At 40.3% G+C, this 21,571-nt stretch overlaps 1 protein-coding gene across 1 annotated transcript; it reads left to right on the top strand.

Annotated features, from left to right (window-relative positions):
* Window positions 1-904: 904 nt before the first annotated feature.
* LOC139667372 (sentrin-specific protease 7-like) lies at window positions 905-11,897 on the top strand (the record flags this gene model as incomplete). The annotated part of the gene is made up of 8 exons (XM_071546823.1): window positions 905-1,056; window positions 3,427-3,519; window positions 4,985-5,139; window positions 7,335-7,393; window positions 7,772-7,815; window positions 8,624-8,692; window positions 11,111-11,261; window positions 11,604-11,897. Coding segments are annotated over 8 exons (870 nt in total), but the record flags the coding sequence as incomplete, so codon positions are not given.
* Window positions 11,898-21,571: the final 9,674 nt, after the last annotated feature.

Here is a 21,571-nt window from a genome sequence, read left to right on the forward strand (position 1 = left end):
CATAGGCTATCATACAACAATATTACATCTCATATTCATTCACTGAGCAAAGACAATTAGACGATGTACAGAGACCAAGGATGGGGTATATAGTAGGGCTGGGCGATATGGTTGAAATCAATATCACGATAAACATAAGGATTTTTCTCGATATCAGTATATATCACGATATGGTTCATGTATGCAAAATCACGTTAAATAATCAAATTAATGTTCATCTCATTGAACCGAATGGTGATGTTAGGTGTGATGTCAAACAAAACTGAAATATTCAAATAATATTCCTACCATACCTCATTTTATCAGAGTTTTTAAGTAAAATTTGCTTGTCATCATCAATTCAGACAGCAGAAATGTGTCACGATATTAAAATATCTTCATATCATCACAATATGATTCCACTGAAAGACGATAAACGATAATATTGAATTATCGCCCAGCCCTAGTATATAGGGCTGGACAATATGGTTGAAATCAATATGATCATAATCACAAGGATTTTTCTCTGTCAATATATATCACGACATGGTTCATGTATGCAAAATCACGTCAAATAATCAAATTAATGTTCATCTCATTGAACCGAATGGCAATACCAGGTGTGATGCCAAACAAAACTGAAATCTTCAAATAATATTCCTACCATACCTCATTCTATCAGAGCCTTCAAGCTAAACTTGCTTGTCATCATCCATTCAGACGGCAGAGACATGTGTCACAATATTAAAATATCTTCATATCATCACGATATGATTCTGGCCCTGTTGTTTCTAACCTGGAAAGGGTTTTATTGCTTTGTTTCTGGTGGCTTGTCATCAGCAGCTTTCAGTCGTCCTGGAACCAAGAGCGAGGCCACATTCAGTCAGTTTGACTCCTGAGCTTAAAAAACACTTTTATTTTGAAGTGCGACCGCCTGCTGACTCCTCTCTCCTGCAGGTTCCTCCTGCTGGAGGCGGCGGACGGCGCTGTAGCGGAGCGATGTCACGTCTTCAGCAGCTTCTTCTACAAACAGCTGAGCAGACGGAGAGCCGCAGGAGAGGAGGAGCCGTCCGTCCCGTAAGAAACTCCCACCGCACCTCCTGTTAGGTTCATCCCAACACGAGTCTCCACCGGGGGGGGAAACATGACGCCTGCTTTTTAAAACTGGTAGAACAAAATGAAACCAAATGATGTTCCTTTTTGAAAGCGCTTGGTTGGCTAAGTGATCGACAGCACGACATTAAACAGAAAAATGGGACTTTTTAAAGCAGAGTAGGGAACTTAAATCCTAAATAAGAACACTTTAACAGACTGGATCTGGTGTATACAGCTCTGGAAAAAATTAAGAGACCACTGCAAAATTATCAGTTTCTCTGGTTTTACTATTTATAGGTATGTGTTTGAGTAAAATGAGTGAAATGAACAAGACGCATGAAAGCTGTGATTGAAAATCAGGGTTATTCCACCAAATATTGATTTCTGAACCCTTCCTAAGTTAAAACATTAGTATTGTGTTGTTTAAAAATAAATATGAATTTGTTTTCTTTGCATTATTCAAGGTCTGAAAATCTGCATCTTTTTTGTTATTTTGACCAGTTGTCATTTTCTGCAAATAAATGCTCTAAATGACAATATTTTTATTTGGAATTTGGGAGAAATGTTGTTAGTAGTTTATAGAATAAAACAAAAATATTAATTTTAGATTAAAGAAACCCAGTGGTCTGTTTCAATACTTTTTAATGGTAGCTTTTAAACCAGAACATGTTGGAGTACCTTTGTGTACTTTCATTTGGACCAATCAGAAAACAGTTCTGTTTATTAAAGCAGATGCGATGAAAATAAAACATGTTCTGTTCTGTAGTAATCTAAGAGTCAACATGCATGTGGGTCAAACTTACTGTGACCAACTGCAAGTACAAATACAGTGAAAAAGTACAAGTGTAAAAGACATTACTGCCTCAAATGTAAAGAATCTCAGGATTATCTTATTTTATAGTTGCGTCAAATTAAAACTTAATTAAAGAAAAGCCTGTGATCACATTGTGTAACAATGACTTCTAATTATTATATTTAAGACATTTTAATACTTTAAGGCCTTGAATTCAGATTATTTAATTTTGCCAGGCTTGAACAAACAAAATTCATGGCATTTGTCTTATTTACTTCCCTATATCACCGAAGTTAAAGAATCTGTCAGTACCATTGTCCAGTTTTAAAGTTGACTTCAAAATGAAACTTAATTTAAAAAAAAAAAGGCTGTGATCACATGGTGTAAAAATGTAGACCACAAATAAATTCATTTAAGACATTTTAATACTTTTCAAGGCCTTGAATTCAGATTAAGTGTTTTTCTGATTTTTTAAGGCCTTGAATTCAGATTAAGTGTTTTTCAGACTTTTTAACGCCTTAAATTCAGACTGTTTAAGGGTTTTTCTGACTTTTTAAGGCCTTGAAGTCAGATTGTTTGTGTTTTTCAGACTTTTTAAGGCCTTGAATTCAGATTAAGTGTTTTTCAGACTTAACGCCTTAAATTCAGACTGTTTAAGGGTTTTTCTGACTTTTTAAGGCCTTGAATTCAGATTGTGTTTTTCAGACTTTTTAAGGCCTTGAATTCAGACTGTTTAAGTGTTCTTCAGGCTTTTTAAGGTCTTGAATTCAGATTAAGTGTTTTTCAGACTTTTTAACGCCTTAAATTCAGACTGTTTAAGGGTTTTTCTGACTTTTTAAGGCCTTGAATTCAGATTAAGTGTTTTTCTGACTTTTTAAGGTCTTGAATTCAGATTAAGTGTTTTTCAGACTTTTTAACGCCTTAAATTCAGACTGTTTAAGGGTTTTTCTGACTTTTTAAGGCCTTGAAGTCAGATTGTTTGTGTTTTTCAGACTTTTTAAGGCCTTGAATTCAGATTAAGTGTTTTTCAGACTTAACGCCTTAAATTCAGACTGTTTAAGGGTTTTTCTGACTTTTTAAGGCCTTGAATTCAGATTGTGTTTTTCAGACTTTTTAAGGCCTTGAATTCAGACTGTTTAAGTGTTCTTCAGGCTTTTTAAGGTCTTGAATTCAGATTAAGTGTTTTTCAGACTTTTTAACGCCTTAAATTCAGACTGTTTAAGGGTTTTTCAGACTTTTTAAGGCCTTGAATTCAGATTAAGTGTTTTTCAGACTTTTTAAGGTCTTGAATTCAGATTGTGTTTTTCAGACTTTTTAAGGCCTTGAATTCAGACTGTTTAAGTGTTTTTCAGACTTTTTAAGGCCGTAAATTCAGACTGTTTAAGTGTTTTTCAGACTTTTTAAGGCCTTGAATTTAGACTAAGTGTTTTTCAGACTTTTTAAGGCCTTGAATTCAGACTAAGTGTTTTTCAGACTTTTTAAGGCCTTGAATTCAGACTGTTTAAGTGTTTTTCAGACTTTTTAAGGCCTCCTCTCTGACGTTGTCGTTTTCCTTCCAGCGATCGTCACATGCGACACCAGAGGGTGAAGACCTGGACCCGCCATGTTGACATCTTCACCAAAGACTTCCTGTTTGTGCCTGTCAACCAAGAGTAAGACCATCTCTTGATTTCAACAAAGCAGTCACACTGGAAACACTCGATTCAAACAGAGTAGAGACCAGTCTTAATACTGAAGACACTCACACACTCATACTGCACAAGCTCTGTACAGTCACACACACACACACACACACACACACACACACACACACACACACACACGGTTGCCATGGTATATAATAAAAAAGTTGAGTTACCAGGTGACAGTGCAGGCTGCATATAGGATTCTAATTATAATTTGACCTGACGAAGATCCATCATGGATTGAAACAGTGCCGTGAAATAAAAAGTAAAATCATGCTTCAGTGTACAGGTTCTACTTTTCAACAAGCATTAGAGCTCAAAACAAATCCCTCTGACCCTCCCAGTCCACCACAAAACAAAACCTACTGTACTCCAGTGGAGACGTTTTTGTTCCAAAGCAGCAACGATGAAAAAGGAAACTTGCCTCCTAGCTGGAAAATGACATCATCCCTCTGTCCCAGATAGCAGAGTATCTGCAGCGCTAACATGCTGCAGTGTGTTCCCATAAAACTAAATGAGGAAACACACGTCCCCCCCCCCCCCCCCCGGGTTTCCCAGTTGCAAAATATTGCCTGTTATGTGAATTTGTTGGTGGGTTTGGATCCCCTCCTCACTGCCCCCAGCAGGCTGAGGTTAACACTGTTTCCTTTAGAATCTGTTCTCCAGATGTCATTCTCACTGAAATACATTTTTATTGTTGTTTCTCCAAGTCACCTTTGACCCCAATCTGGATAAGGATCAGTTGATTCCACTCAAATCCTTCACTTAACCTGACAGTAGAAAGCATTAGCAATGAAATGTGCGCAAGTACCAAACGTAAGATCACTAACTCTTAAGGACAGCTCCCCATTTGTGTGTTGAAGTGTTGGGTGACTTCAAAACTGTACTGAAGTACAGTACTAGAGTAAATGTACTTAGTTACTTTCCACTACTGATTGATTCAGTTACATTTTTGCATTTTAGGGACTTAGATGACACTCTTATCCAGAGCAACTTGCAGTGAGTGCCGATTGAGTGACAATTTTTGTGTACTTTTACAGGCCTGAAAACAATTGAATACTTTTTTTTATTTTATTTATACTTTCCCAGACGTGCACTGGAAGTGTGTGTGTGTGTGTGTGTGTGTGTGTGTGTGTGTGTGTGTGTGTGTGTGTGTGTGTGTGTGTGTGTGTGTGTGTGTGTGTGTGTGTGTGTGTGTGTGTGTGTGTGTGTGTGTGTGTGTGTGTGTGTGTGTGTGTGTGTGTGTGTGTGTGTGTGTGTGTGTGTGTGTGTGTGTGTGTGTGTGCGCACGCCAAGGAACAAAATATGTACAGGACTTTGTCTTGGTGGCATCAATGCACAGGCCTATCCACACGGTACACACAGTGCGTACTGGTTACTGGTTACTGGTGCACACCTTTCCTTACAAGTCTTTATTTCTCTCCTCCTCCAGAGCTCACTGGTACCTGGTGGTCATCTGCTTCCCCGGCCTGGAGGACAGCCGGTACGAGGAGTGGCCGGTCCCGCAGAGCCGCCTCCGCCCCCCTCCGGACGGCGGCGGACCCGGAGACGCTCCGCCCTCCGGCTCCGCCCCCCGGGCCTCGGCAGGTGCGTCTCGACGTGTTCGCGGCCCGTGAATTCTTGACCTTAAATTTTCCTCAATAAAACCGAGCTGTTGGCAGCGTGTCTCTCTCTCTCAGGGGCTCCATGATGTTTAATAGACCGCCTCTAATTGTCACCAGGGATGTTTGCGTGTTGTGTTTACCCGCTCGCCGTCACGCCAACACGGGGTACGGCTCGTTTTTATCGCTGCAGTTGTCCAGTGAGAAAGATTCGGGGGTTGTGGGACGCTGTGTTTGCCCAGCGCTCATTAAAACGTTGTACATTGTAAAACGTTGGCCGCAGCCGTTGTGGGAATTAAAGTTCGCACCCAAAAAATGAGGATTAAGTGCTCCAGCCTCCTCCGAATCACACTAAGCTCTTTCAGTTGGTGTTAAAGAGGTCTTATCATCTGAAGAAACGGTGACCACTGGTCATATAATGCAAGATGAAAGAAAATGGTTCAAATGACACAGACGTAGATCATGTATAAGATTTATTTGATGCCAAGGGTTAAACTGCAATAAGCCTTTAAGGAGCTGTGAAGACTACTGCAGCTTCTAGATAGCAGAGGAGGTTCCTTGTGAAGTACTTTATCTTTCAAAACCCCGGTGATGTTCCTGTGCTCGTTCTCCAGAAAGTTTAGCTTGTCAGCCGACTGATCGCAGCCAAGAGGATGTGGGATTTGACTTAATTTATGCATCGGACAGTTCAGGAAAACAACCAGAATGACAATGGAGAAAGCAACAGTAGTGAAGTTGGTAGTAGTTGTTACTGTGTTGAAAATTTGATAGTACTTGTTAATCTTTGTTCAAAGGGGACAAAGTAGTAGTAGTAAAGTTGGTAGTACTTGTTACTGTGTTGAAAGTAGCAGTAGTAGAGTTAGTAGTACTTGTTACTGTGTTGAAAGTAGCAGTAGTAGAGTTAGTAGTACTTGTTACTGTGTTGAAAGTAGCAGTAGTAGAGTTGGTAGTACTTGTTACTGTGTTGAAAGTAGCAGTAGTAGAGTTAGTAGTCGCTACTGTGTTGAAAGTAGTAGTAGTAAAGTTAGTAGTGCTTGTTACTATGTTGAAAGTAGCAGTAGTAGAGTTAGTACTACTTGTTACTGTGTTGAAAGTGGAAGTAGTAAAGTTAGTAGTACTTGTTACTGGGTTGAAAGTAGCAGTAGTAGTTAGTAGTACTTGTTACTGTGTTGAAAGTGGAAGTAGTAAAGTTAGTAGTAGTCGCTACTGTCTTGAAAGTAGTAGTAGTAAAGTTAGTAGTACTTGTTACTGTGTTTTAAAGTAGCAGTAGTAGAGTTAGTAGTACTTGTTACTGTGTTGAAAGTAGCAGTAGTAGAGTTAGTAGTACTTGTTACTGTGTTGAAAGTAGCAGTAGTAGAGTTGGTAGTACTTGTTACTGTGTTGAAAGTAGCAGTAGTAGAGTTAGTAGTAGTTGTTACTGTGTTTTAAAGTAGTAGTAGTAGAGTTGGTAGTACTTGTTACTGTGTTGAAAGTAGCAGTAGTAGAGTTAGTAGTAGTTGTTACTGTGTTTTAAAGTAGCAGTAGTAGAGTTAGTAGTACTTGTTACTGTGTTTTAAAGTAGCAGTAGTAGAGTTAGTAGTAGTTGTTACTGTGTTGAAAGTAGCAGTAGTAGAGTTAGTAGTAGTTGTTACTGTGTTGAAAGTAGCAGTAGTAGAGTTAGTAGTACTTGTTACTGTGTTGAAAGTAGCAGTAGTAGAGTTAGTAGTAGTTGTTACTGTGTTGAAAGTAGAAGTAGTAGAGTTAGTAGTACTTGTTACTGTGTTGAAAGTAGCAGTAGTAGAGTTAGTAGTACTTGTTACTGTGTTTTAAAGTAGCAGTAGTAGAGTTGGTAGTAGTTGAACTGTGTTGTGGTACTGTAGTGTTTGCTGATGCTTGCAGCCATAGAGATAAAACACTATAAAAATATATTTGTTATATCTCTATGCTTGCAGCAGCTGCAGCTTGTCGTCATGGAAACAAACATTCTGAGTGCAGCATGCAGATGCTTTGCTGTTTCTACTGTAGTCAGAGGTGTGAACTCGCCCCTCCCTCCTCCCTCCCTCCTCGCTCCCTCCTCCCTCCTCCCTCCCTCCCTCCCTCCCTCCTCGTCCCAAAAATAAACGACACAGGACGAGAAACACAAAGAGAGGGGAAAAAGGAGAGAGGGCTGACTCTGTTGTTGTGTTGGTGTTTGTCTCCCAGGTGGAGCGGAGCGAGCCGGGGGAAAACCAGCCTGCACTCTGAGGTCACACCAGCCACCGGTCAGTATTATGGGATGTTTTCCATCTCATCACACACACACACACACACACACACACACACACACACACACACCAGCATATCCCAACTATCCTTCTCTCCTCCCTTTACAAGCTCTGTATTTTTCTGTAAGTAGTCGAGGAAACTGTGAAAACAAACAAGCACATATTGTAGATATTTTTCTTACTGATGTTTTCAATCATTGCATAATAGAGTTCAATGAATGATTTTGGCTTAATCAAAGTTATTGACCTGAGAAAGTGCAGTTTGATGAAGCCTTCTGGTGTTGAACGGATCTTCTGTTCATGCGGTTCGGTCACATGTGTTGTTTCTTTTAATAAGCACAATATAACCAGCGGGTTGTGTTTGTGTTTCTGAAGGAGTGCACGCAGCAGGGCTGGAGGAAGGAGACGCTTCTGAAGAGGTAATCCTCCAGGGAAACTCCACTCTGTTTTATTGAGGAGAAATAGATCCAGGCTCTCCAGAAAGGGTTAAAGAGCCTTTATTCATTATGAAAACTTCCAACGCGTCTCGGCCCCTTTTTTTGTGACCAAGTTTTTTTTATTTTTCCTGAATGTGAGGGATGCAGGTACCTTGACATTGACATGAATCAGAGGAAAGAAAAAAAAAAATTAATTAATAATAATAATAATAAATACAATAAAATGACTAAATAATAATAATAAAAAAACAATAAAGATAAATTATAATAACCATAATAACAATAACAACATTAATAATAATAATAACAATAACATACATATATGCACACACATACAAACATGTATACGCACATATACATACATACACACATGCATATAAAAAAAAAAGTTCAAGTTCAAGTTTTTATTTAACACTCATATGGTTTTACACCCAGACAACTGAAACGCATGAGCAGTTACGATGCACACGTCAAAATAAAAGCATAGATTTTTATTTAAGAGTCTTATTAAAAAGGGGATGGGTGACTTCCTGTATCTTTCAGTGCGCGTCTTGGGAGTCAGTAGTTGTTCTTCCTCAGGGTGAGGATAAATTGTGTTGTTTCTTTTTATTTTTTATTCCATTTGTATTGTTTTATTTATTTGATTATGTTTTGCATTTTCTTTTAAAAATCTCTTGTTTATAATCTAAGATATTATTCGCCTCTCCGTCCTAAACCGTCTTGTTCTTCTTCTGTGTTCTTTTACCTTGTGTGGTTTCTTTTCCTGTCACCCTGCCTGTCTCCTCTGCAGGCCGTGCATCCTGGTGATGAACTCACTGAAGCTGTCGCACCACGAAAACGTCTGCAAGCTGCTGAGAGAGTGAGTCCTGCCTCTGTACCAGTCACTGATACAGATAGATAGATAGACAGATAGATAGATAGACAGATAGACAGATAGATAGATAGATAGATAGACAGACAGATAGATAGACAGACAGATAGATAGACAGATAGACAGATAGATAGATAGATAGATAGACAGACAGATAGATAGACAGACAGATAGATAGATAGATAGATAGATAGATAGATAGATAGACAGATAGATAGATAGATAGACAGACAGATAGATAGATAGACAGATAGACAGATAGATAGATAGATAGATAGATAGATAGACAGATAGATAGATAGATAGATAGGCAGACAGATAGATAGACAGATAGATAGACAGATAGATAGATAGATAGATAGATAGATAGACAGACAGATAGATAGACAGATAGATAGATAGATAGATAGATAGATAGACAGACAGATAGATAGACAGATAGACAGATAGATAGACAGATAGATAGACAGACAGATAGACAGATAGACAGAGAGATAGATAGACAGATAGATAGATAGATAGATAGATAGATAGATAGATAGATAGATTTCCCCTTCAGTAGATCAGTAGAGTATCACCATGGTGTAGTAGTGAGTTCTTCACCACGGGTTTCTGAAGGGTTTTGAAGCCAAAAGATCAAGTTTACGATCGCCGCCATGTTGACAGTTTTTGGAGCCGGAGTGAAGCCGAGGGTCTCTTGGTCCGTGATTGACGACCTGTCAATCACTAGGAAAACAACCCCATTTTATAACAGTTATATCACGCAATTATTTTGAAAATCTCCATTAAAATCACCCATTTGAAGTGAAAGTGAAATTAGCTGCTGAGACCAAAACCTCTGGTGGAAAAAAAATGTGTTGTTGTATTGTAAAGTTTTGTCCAGCTGGGCGGTGTTTGGACCTTCGGGCCAATCACAGCGCTTAAAAACGGAAAAAACTCCACTCAACCGGGATGCCGGGCGACCTTAAACAAACACACAGTCAGATGACAGACGGACAGTTTACTCTGAACCGGAGCCGACAGGTTGAGAACAAGAAGAAACTAGACAATCTTTCTTAGTTTCAACCCAATGTGAGAAATAAAACAATGTGTTCAAGTGAATTTAACTTGTTTCTATGAAGCAGCTCGTTATGAGCGAAGCTGCTGCTGTGGGCCTGGACAGGATCTGGACTTGTTCATATCAGAGACCCTAATTTAGTCCACATTAGAGCCACTGACCCCCATTTGATGAGATTTAGTCTCTCGGACCCAAATCTGAGAATATTTTATTTAGAACTCCATGACTGTCTGTGTTGCAGGTAGAGAGATGACAGAGAAACTATGATCAGAACAGTCTTTCTTAACAATTCATCAGTCTGGGACCCCCTCAGGGACCCCTGGTGGTCCCCGGACCCCACGTTGAGAACCGCTGATTGAGATCATCGGATCTTCAGTGCGTCTTGGTTTGACGCAGGTTTTCCTCCAGTCTGAACCCCGTGTGATCGCTCAGGAGGAGGCAGGTTAGAGCCAGCGCAGGGTCTTCCAAGTCTAGACCCCCTCCGTAGAGGTCTTCACGGGTCCAAAATGACGGACCCGAACCCTAATGGACCCTGGGAAATTCGTTCCGAGATCCGATTGGACCTGATAATATTTAAAAATATATATATATATATACCGACCCGTTTTTGCCCGAGATATTACAGACCCGACCCGGTGCATGTCCGAGAGGAGAGAGACCCGAGACCCGAGCCCCGAGACCCGTCTCGGGGCTCGGGTCTCGGGTCTCTCTCCTCTCGGACTCCGTCTTTTCTCTAACTGTGCTATTTTATGGACCCGACAAACCCGGTAATTAAAATTGCTGCTAAAAATGCCGTTCTACTGCTGAAAACGTTTTATCATGTCAGATTCAACATGTGGTGCCTAATGAAAGGAGATCCAAATAACAGAAAGACTTGCCAAGTTGTGCCGTTCTACAGTTTGTCCAGTAGGTGGCAGTGAGACTCCATCATGAATCTAGCAGCTACAACAGAAGAGGAGCCGCTGGGTTTGACCTCTTTATATTCATTTTCTTTTATCTTATTTCTCCCCTCAGTGAAGAAGGTTTCCATCTTGATCCTTTCCTCCGCTCCGACTCCGACTTTTTTTTTTTTTTTCACCTTAGTTTCGCTCTTGTAATCTGATCTGATCGTCTCGTCACGTGATCGGTGCTGATCACGGGTCTTCTCTGATCCACGTGGGTATGACACATGATGATAAACAGACCCGGGACCCGCGGTAATAGAACGGGACTCGACCCGGACCCGATTGACCATAATAAAACGTGGACCTTAACCCGTACGGTTCCCGAGTCAGGTCTCGGATCCTAGGGTCCGGGTTGACCCGTGAAGACCTCTACCCCTCCATAACAACCTTCTCCCCCCCCCCCAGCTACCTGCAGGTGGAGTGGGAGGTGCGGAGGGGAACCCCGCGGCTCTTCAGCGGGGACAGCGTGCGGGGCAGCAGCTGCAGAGTCCCCCTGCAGGACAACAGCAGCGACTGCGGCCTCTACCTGCTGCAGTACGTGGAGAGCTTCCTGCTGGTATGACATCATCACTGACATCACATCGAATGGAGTTTGTCTGTTTGGTTTCTTTGATGATGTAGCCACCGTTTGGTTAAAAAAAAAGTTGATTTCCTGATTAGTGAAAGTTGCGTAACGGAGGAACCGAGTGTTTCCTCTCGCTTTTTTTGTTTGTAGGCTGACATCATCTCAGCGTTTTGATTGGCTGTGGCGTGAACCTAGTTGCAAAAATTAGGTTTCAACTCGATGTAACCAGGCTGCACGCAACGTTTCAGTTAATCACCCGGTGTTAAATACCTTTCTGCACTATCTGGTTGGACAGCCTTTCGCCCTAAACGAGCTCTCTGATTGGCTCCTCAGAACCCGGTGGTGCACTTTGACCTCCCGTTGCGGTTGGAGCACTGGTTTCCACGGCAGCAGGTGTGGAGGAAGAGGGAGGAGATCAGGAGTCTGGTGATGAAGATGCACCGGCGGCAGCGGGAGGAAGAGGAGCGGCGTCACTCCTGACCAATCAGCTGCCGCCACACCGAGGCCTTCTCCACCTGAACATCTAACTAACTAGTGCAATAAATTCTCCCTTTATATTATTTTTCTACAGTAGCACACTATTTTTTGTTGTATAATTTCAATTTCTTCTGAAAGAATTGTAAATGTTCGCTTGAATAAAATTGTTTCCAAAATATTCCAAGCTGAGTTTTTTATTTTTTATGTTTTTATGTTAAAAAATATGAAAAAGCAACTCCTATACTTCTCAGGTAATAGTGAACTCATTAAAATTGCTTGGTAACACTTTATAATAACCATCATTAATAAATGGTAAATTGATAGTTAATTAAACTTTAGTTAATAGTTATTTTACTGTTAACAAACAATGAAATGATCATTAATAATGTTTACTAATTATTAGTAATGCTATAATTTATGTTATTTTATCATTCGTTTGTGTAATATAAAATCATTTGTTTATAAATTATATATTGTATCATAGCTTTTTACCCTTTTTACCGTCTCTTATCGCTAATAATAAACATAGTAAATAATAGTAAACATTATTAATGATCATTTCATTGTTTGTTAACAGTAAAATAACTATTAACTAAAGTTTAATTAACTATCAATTTACCATTTATTAATGATGGTTATTATAAAGTGTTACCAATTGCTTCGCCATATTTGTGGTATAAAGTTGTAGATATGAACAAGTGAAAAATGACAGTTCAAGCAGGAGGGATGGACTGAAGGGAAAGTCAAATTACTGACTAACAAATACTCCAAAAAGTACAAATACACAAGTGCTTCTGTGAAATATAGTCAACAGTTTCTCAGTTGTTTCTGATCATATTCAGCTGTTTCCATGGGCTGCAGCTACACGTCATTTGGAGCGGATCTGACTCTGACAGGGTTCCCACGCAGGTCTGGAAAGTCTGGAAAAGTATTAAAAATGAATTTGATCATTTCCAGGTCTTGAATAGTTTGGGAATTTGAAAAAAATGTCTGGAAAAAGTATGGAAAATGTTGCGGTTCAGGTCCGATACACACATGATTCTAGCTTTTATGTTGCTGTAGAGCCACTTTGAGTCCACAGTTTGTGTTGATGTGAAGAATAATGTTCAGATAGAGGGACGCTCTTATTACCCAGCATGCATCAGCATGCATTATATCAAATACCCACCAAAATCAAGTCCAGTCAAGAACAAAATATGGAATTTTAAAATGGAAAGCGTGTAGGAACCCTGCCAATCATCTCACATATTCTGATATTTGTCTCTGTGAAGAACAATCTTCATCTATACAGTGATGTGACCTAGTTAGCAGGGGCAAGATGTCTGTCTGTGTAAATCATATTGAACACCAGACAAAATCTTCAAAACAAATCAAGGTCTGGAAAAAGGATGGAATTTTTCTCGTTGTGTCTGAAGCTTTATTTACATTCAGTGATCCGGTTCGGCCTGTGGCAGCAGGACCAGGACGGACTCTTCGGGGGTTTCAGACGGAAGGTTTTTGTTTTGAATCATTTGAAGAGTTTGGTCAGTGACTCCTGCTCTTACAAAATGACCGACAGCTCAACGTTAAACCAAATGATTTGACTTTTTAAAGGAGGTGAGCTGAGGTCTCCGGTCGACTAAATGAGACAGTAGTCGTGTTTCCATCGAGACGTTTTATGCAGAAATTTAAGTTTCGAACGGGAATGAGCTGAACGGAAACACCAAATTTAGAAAAAGAAAAAAAAAACAAATATCGCAAAACAGTTTTTACGTTCGCTTGAGGTGGATTTGTTGTGTCGATAAAGACGTTATGCGAAAAACTGCGTTGGAAATTTAACAGACGCACCTGATTCGCGTTTTAAGATTCTCGACTTTTCAAAAGTTCGCTTAGAATTTGTGCGTTTGTGGTGATTTTTTTTTTTTTCCCCAAAGTTGATATGAAGCATTTTGGACTAAACGAGTTCATTAAGCCCGTTAAGCCACATGGGTGGAGTTAACAGGCTTCCAGTCTGCTGTTTTAGTCAAACACATGCAGTTAATTGGGTCTGAGCTGCTGGAACTGGTGTTTTTTGGGTCGAGGCTTTTCTCTGTAATCCCATCTGTTGATCCCAGCATGGAGTTTAACACTGAGACACAATATCATAGTAGTAATGGTAAATATTTGAGGTATGTAGGTGTGTGTGTATATGTAGATATAGAGAGATAGAGATAGATATATAGATATAAATAGATATAGATGGGTATATAGATGGATAGGTAAGTGGAAAGATAAATATACTATAGGTAGAAACAGACAGTGTTGGGGAAGCTGCTTTGAAAGCTACCAATTCACACTGGAAGTAGTTGAACTACAGCAGAAATCTAGTTTGGTTAACTAAAGCTACTTAGAAAAATTAGTTCAAACTACTTTGTGAAAAAAATGATCAAACTGACAATGTATATGTGATATGAAATTATAACAAAATATAATACAAAAAAGTCACATGCCAGCAAAAAATGCCACTCAATTGAGTTTATTGCAAAACGTGCCCTCTTGTTCACAGGTCATCAACCAAAATATAAAATATCCCACTATTGATGGGAAAGTGCAGGAATGTCAGCTGTGGTTTTGTTTTGTTTTGGTTTTGATGTCCATCAGTCAGATCCAGACTCCAGACACCAGAGTCCAGGTGGGGGTTTTGCAGCAAGCAGGATTACTCAGTTAGCAGGTAACTTCTAAAACAGCATGCAACAACTTCTCTGAACATTTGTTAATAAATAGCAATAATCATTTATTGCCGTGTGTAACAAGTACAATGGAAAGCTTACTCCCCATTCGCTCCCACAGTATAAATTCTAAAAGGGGGCGGGGCTTGTCAAAGGGGGTTCAATTACAGTAATGGTAAAATCAAAATAAAAAATCATTCCTTTCCTTTTATGGCCCAAATTTGTTTGTAGTTTCAGTAGTTAACTATACAACAAAATGAATCACTATGCAAATATGAATGTAGTCGAACTACCAGCAAGCTACTGCAGAATGAAGTGAAACTACAAGTTTAACTCCATGTGGTTCACTACTCCCCAACCCTGGAAACACACACACAGCTTTATAATTACATACAGACTGTAACTCCCTACTTTGATCGTCTCTGTATTCATGAATCAACTCATCAAAGTGTTATACTGTTATATATGATCAATACTGAATATCATAACATGTTAAAGGAGCCTTTCAGCTGGAACATGTGATGGTAATCCACATTATGACTGAATGTGTTGTTGAACTGTTTTTTATCTGATTCATAATGTTTTGATTTATAATGTTTAGAGTCGAGACAAACTCTCTTAGAAGTGGAATTTAATGGAGTTTAATGGAGTTTAATGGAGTTGAATGGATTAATCAGAACCAGTGCAAAAGTCAGATCAGTGTTCAGGGATGAGCCGTCTCACCAGGTTTTCTTAAGTGAGGGGAGCGTGTCGTATTTTGAGGTCAGAGGTCACTGGGTTACTGACAGGTGTGTGTGTGTGTGTGTGTGTGTGTGTGTGGCGGGGGGGGGGGGGTTAAGGAAGGTGTTGTTTGTGTGAAGTAGTGAGTGGAGTGCAGGTGAAGGGCGGTCAGGGTTAATATAGAGAGACAGCTAACACTGGCTGACACACACACACACACACACACACACACACACACACACACACACACACACACACACACACACACACACACACACACACACACACACACACACACACACACTGGCCTCATACCTTCAGAATGTGTCTGTTAATGTGAATTCTCGTCCTCTGAAGCACTTTGTGATCAACATGTTTGTGAAAAACACTTAAGAAATAATTTTGATTTGAATGGAGTCTGGGAATCGTAAAGCCTGTTTGTGGCATATGGGTCGACCCCCCCCCTCCACACACACACACACACACACACACACACACACCCCCCCACACACACACACCCCACCCCCTGGCAGTGAATGACAGGCTCTGTGCAGCAGTGTGTGGGCTGCAGAGTAATCTGCAGGGTCTTAGCTGTTCGCCCCCCACAGAGCATGAAGGAGCTTACAACTCATTACCTGGATAAGAGCAGACCGCTCTGCTGCTCAGACCCCCCCACCCCCACCCCCAATCCCCCCCACCCCGCCCCCCGACCCCCAACACACACACACACACACACACAACCCACTGCTGTAAGAAAACATAACAGCGGAAACACTGGAGCTAACGTTGAAGGGAGTCATTCCTATGTTCCCCAGATTTATATGGCACACAATGGGAACATGACAAAGGGTCCTATGTTCCCAAGGTCCTATGTTCCCAAGGTCCTATGTTCCCAAGGTCCTGTGTTCCCAAGGTCCTATGTTACCAGGGTCCTATGTTCCCAAGGTCCTGTGTTCCCAAGGTCCTGTGTTCCCAAGGTCCTATGTTCCCAAGGTCCTATGTTCCCAAGGTCCTATGTTCCCAAGGTCCTATGTTCCCAGGGTCCTATGTGCTAGAAAGGGGCACGTACCTTTTGCGTTTGCGTTTTTTTTTATTCACCACAAAACACTCTTCTTTTCACCCAATATAGTGTTTTACCTCATAACTAACTTGTTATCCATTCATAACCACAAAATCTACATTTACTTTTTTTATTTTGTGGTCCAAAGGCCACATGTACCTTGCTGTTGAAAATCCCATCAAATCAAATCATCAAATCATCAAAAATAAGGTAAAATCTGACCCACAGAGAATATTGGTTTTTAATAGTATGGCATGCAGCAATAAAACATTCAAACCCAAACAAGAGTTTGAAAACGCCTATGGTGCGTGCATAAGCACATACATGTGCACGTGCATGAACACTGAAGGGTCCCGGTTTGGGGGTTTGAAAATGTGCTCACCCTCATCCTGCCCCCCCTCTGGCGGGCAGCCGTGGTTTAAACTTTTCTCCGAGTCGGGAACGCCTCACGACTCGTCTGAGCGGGTTGTGTTCACGTGTTTTATTGTCGCAAAATCAGAGAACGTTTCCTCAACTACCCAACAACCAAGCCTGCATGTGTCCCCACACTGCAGCCCTCTAGGCTAACGTTAGCAATCGAGCTAGCAGCAGCCTGCCTAGCTAGCAAGCAATCTTGGGTTAGTTCAGTGGATTATGAATGTAAACACCATAATCTGACATAAGATCATGAGATCTGACGTAAATATCAGATCAAGAGTAGAATCAGGAAGGACAGGGGAAAAGAACATTACAGAAAAACATATGGATTCACTCACAATGTGCATCTAAAAGTGGGAATATTTGTCGTGTTCTTTTATCTTTCTATTTCACTTGATTTGATTCTTTTAATGCAATACATTTCATACATGTTCTTTTATATGAATTTTATCTTTTTATCTGCCTTCTATTGATGTAAAGCACTTTGAGCTGCATGTTGTGTATGAAAGGTGCTTTACAAATAAAGGTTATTATAATAACTTGAATGCCGCAGCACTGTAGTTATCAAGGAATATCCATGTGTTTTAAATTTGTACTTTGAGGTTCATTTTCAGCTTCACTGTATGAAATTTCTTACTTTTCCGTGCGACTCTGCGCTCTGTTCAGCCATGTTGGAAAGAGCGATGACGTCACAACTCGGACCGGATCATGTGACAACGCGGCTCTTCCTGGTCCAGACTCCTCCAGACGGTGAATCTGACACCGGACCGCTGCTTCAGAAAGCTTCAGATCTCAGTTGAGGAAACAGAGGAGCGACTGGCTTACGAACCTCAGCTGATATATTATGGTTATTTTGGGCAATAAGCCAGTAAAATATTACCGATTGTTCCTTTAATTATGATATAAAGTTTTTCAAAACCCATTTTTTTGTCATTTTTTTGGTCTGTATTGGTGAATAGGTGAACACTAAGCCCAGCAAAAAGGTAAAAGAAAAAAGAAGTTATTTTTGGTTTCATGGAGTCTTTGATGTCCTCCAGTCCAGCAGGGAGTTGAACCCTCAACCCTGACAGTGTTGCTGCCTCACAGAGACACCGGGCTCACCTCTCTGCAGGACAAATGTCAGGTATCAAGTGTAAAAGCTGGTCTGGTCTGGTCTGGCCTGGTCTGGTCTGGTCTGGTCTGGCCTCAGAGTGGGACTAGACGGTGATGAGGTAATGTTTTGCAGGAAAGGCTAATCTGAGCGATCGGACCGCAAGATTAGACGGATTTAGGACCTCCAGTAAAGACGGACTCCGGCCCCCGTCCCGCTCCTCCATAATCTGTAAGTCCTGCAGATCGTAAACCGTCCCGACAGAGACCGTCCCGACAGAGACGGGGTTCATGTTTTTAAAGCTGCACCGACGACACGCCACACCTCACTCCTGACCTCTGCTCCACTTACTAACCACTATGATGTCTTGGAAATGAAATTATAATCTCCTCAACTGAAGGAATTATAATATGTGACAGAATGTGATGCTGCTTCTTCATATATATAAAAAAATAGTTCAGTATTAAATATCATAAGAATATGAAGATAGACATAAATATATAAAGGATCCAGTCTGTAAGTGTTACTATTATGTGAACCAATTTCAGATATGTATTATTGTTTTTTGTTTTTTTTAATGTAGCATATTTGTGTAACTATTTGTGTATATATATATTTTCCCCCCACACTTATTATCCAACTCTATATCATTTAATTTTGGCACTTTTACATCTCGTCTCTTTGTTTTATTGTATGTAAAGCACTTTGTAAACATTGTTTTTAGAAAGGTGCTATACAAATAAAGTTAACAATAATACTTTATTTATATAGCACGTTACAAAGTGCTTCACACAAATAAATCTTATATATATATATATATAGATATAGATATATATATGACCCTCTATTTAGATAATGTTGGTTTTAATTCATTGTAATTCTCGGCATCATTGTAAATGAGGAATCCATTCAGAGATTTAAATAAAGGTTGAATGAATGAATGAATAAACAAAAGGTGATAAAAGCAAAATGAAGGTAAAACATAAAACTACAGTCACTCCAGGTTCAGCTGGAGCCCATTCCCGCCATGCAATAAAATAAAAAAATGACTAAATTGTGTTTTTTTCTCAGAATTCTGACTTTTTTTTTCACGATTCTCAGTTTATATCTCTGAATTTGAAGGAAAAAAAAGTCAGAATTCCGAGATATAAAGTCATAATTGTGAGAAAAAAACTCACAATTCAGTCATTTTTTATTTTATTGAGTGGCGGGAACGGGCTTCCATACTCATCAGATAAAAATAATGAGTAATAATAAAATAAGTAATAATTAGAAAATAAAATAAAACACACGTACAGAGAGTAGAGTGATTATAGGAAGGCCTTCCGTTTTGAAGGAAGGACCTGAGTCTGCCGGTCTGATCTGAGGCAGATCTGATGCGACCGGCTTTACCGTCCCACCTGAAACGCTGCAGGTCAGTTGGTTCCTGCAGGTCAGTTGGTTCCCGCAGGTCAGTTGGTTCCCGCAGGTCAGTTGGTTCCTGCAGGTCAGTTGGTTCCTGCAGGCGGACCGTCCCGCTCCCACCTGACCGCAGAGGAGCTGCGGGTGAAGAGTAATTATAGCACGGCCGGGACGAGACGTTTGTGTCTGTTTCTAATGTCACTGCCTGGACGTCCTGCAGTGAACCTGGAGGTGGAAACAGAGGAAAGTTTAACGTACAGCTGCAGAGACGAGAGACATTATGTAATCGCTCTGTATCAATAATCGGAGGGGAAAGAAAAAATCTAAATCTGTAGACTCCCGCACTCTGTCTTCACTTTATAAGGCTTTTATCAAGTGACAAAGTGGTAACATTTTACAATAAGGGAACATTAACCCTTAATTAACAGTTAACTAATGTGTAATTTACTAATGGTGTTCATGTTAACCAAGGTATTCATTTATACATTATTTAATAGTTTATAAAGATGACTATTAAATAATGTATAAATTAATACCTTAGTTAACATGAACACCATTAGTAAATGATTACCAGACACATTAGTTAACTGTTAATTAAGGGTTAGTTAATGCTTATTAAGCACTAACTAACCCTTCACTAATGTTCCCTTATTGTAAAATGTTACTGATGGAGTCGACTGAGACGTCGTGTCTTGAAATAAAACATTTTGTAAGTGAAGACAGACTGCAGGAGCAGATTTAAAAATTATGACTTCAAATTTTCACAAGAATATCACAAGCTTTTCTATGTTATAATAATATAAAAGCATCTGCCAAATGTGAAATTGAATTGAATTGAAATTATATTTGCTTTAAGTTAAAAATATAAGTATACTTTATCTAAACTTCATTCAAGATATTTTCTATCTAACTGCAGGTGTCCAGGTGAAGGTTTAAGATTGAGATATTAATAAAATTTTGATTGAGGAACCTGTATTTTTACATGTTTATGTGACTCATTGTTATGCGTTAAGCGATTTCTTGTTGTCTTTTAAATGTTTGTGCTGTGAGCAGCAGCACTTTATTCTGTCCGAGACAAATTTCCCCTTAATGACAAATAAAGTTCATCTCGTCTTCTTCTGACCAGCTGACCAGTTTCAGTGAAAACAGTGAAAACAGTGAAAACAGTGAAAACAGTGAAAGCGTGTGGAGAGTTGTGGGGTGAAAGATGAGCGGGGGTCACGGCACGGTGCTCCTCTGCGCCCTTTGACCTTTTGCTGCCTAACACGTCCCGCCAGCCGGTGCAGATAATCCATGGCGACCACCTGGCTGGGGGCGGGGGGGGCGGGGCGGGGCGAGGCGGGGGGGTGACTGACACCCATCCAGACTGGATCCTGGACCCAGCGGGGCTGAAGATGGCCCGGTTGTCTCGCTTCTATTCCTGGAAACCTTGATTTTATTGTTTTTTTTTCAACCTAACTTGTAGAGGGAAGGTTGACTGAGCTGCTTCACACAAACCACTAATCCCTTAAAATAACATTACATTTGCATTCATTTGCATTCATTTACCCCTTAATTCATGCAAAATCCCCTTAAAATGAGTTAAGGGAGTTATTAATGGAAGAGACAGCATCAAAACCCTTTAAACTCCCCGTTCATTTTTGACTGCTTACCTTCTAATATAATGAAAACTTAAGGGAGAGAGAAACTCAACATTAATAAGTCATTAATAACACTGTAAATCATACACAAAAGGCATAAAAAAACCTTAATTACTAATAATATCTTTATTTATATAGCACTTTTCAACAATTACAATAAAACCCAACAAGGGAAAAGCAAAGCGACAAAGTATCAAATAGAAGAGGCAAATAAAGCTGAGCAATAAAACCATAAAACAAAGATAAAACAGGTAAACAGGTTGCAGATAACAAATAAAATAAATCAATAACACTATAAGAAGGCCTTTGTCTTCAGTAAGGCAGATTCTCCTCTCCTCTCTCCTCTCCTCTCCTCTCCTCTCCTCCTCTCCTCTCCTCTCCTCTCTCCTCCTCTCCTCTCCCCTCTCCTCTTCTCCTCTCCTCTACTCTCTCCTCTCCTTTCCTCTCTCCTCCTCTCCTCTCCCCTCTCCTCTTCTCCTCTCCTCTACTCTCTCCTCTCCTTTCCTCTCCCCTCTCCTCTCCTCTCCTCTCCTCTCCTTTCCTCTCCTCTCCTCTCCTCTCCTCTCCTCTCCTCTCCTCTCCTCTCCTCTCCTCTCCTCTCCTCTCTCCTCTCCTCTCCTCTCCTCCTCTCCTCTCCTCTCCTTTCCTCTCCTCCTCTCTCCTCCTCTCCTCTCCCCTCTCCTCCTCTCCTCTGAGCTCTAATGCCCTGGAGGTCACAGCAGCTTACCGACTTAGGAAACCACTCTGCTCTGAGCTCTAAGCATACGCTGTAAAAAGTGTCCACCTTAACAAGTCCTTTAGTCTTAGTC

The sequence above is a fragment of the Centroberyx affinis genome, unplaced genomic scaffold (genome assembly GCF_046629955.1).
Source record: "Centroberyx affinis isolate AG114_WGS23_722 - 3 ecotype Tasmania unplaced genomic scaffold, CSIRO-AGI_Caff_v1 ptg005474l_1, whole genome shotgun sequence".
NCBI classification, from domain to species: Eukaryota; Metazoa; Chordata; class Actinopteri; order Beryciformes; family Berycidae; genus Centroberyx; species Centroberyx affinis.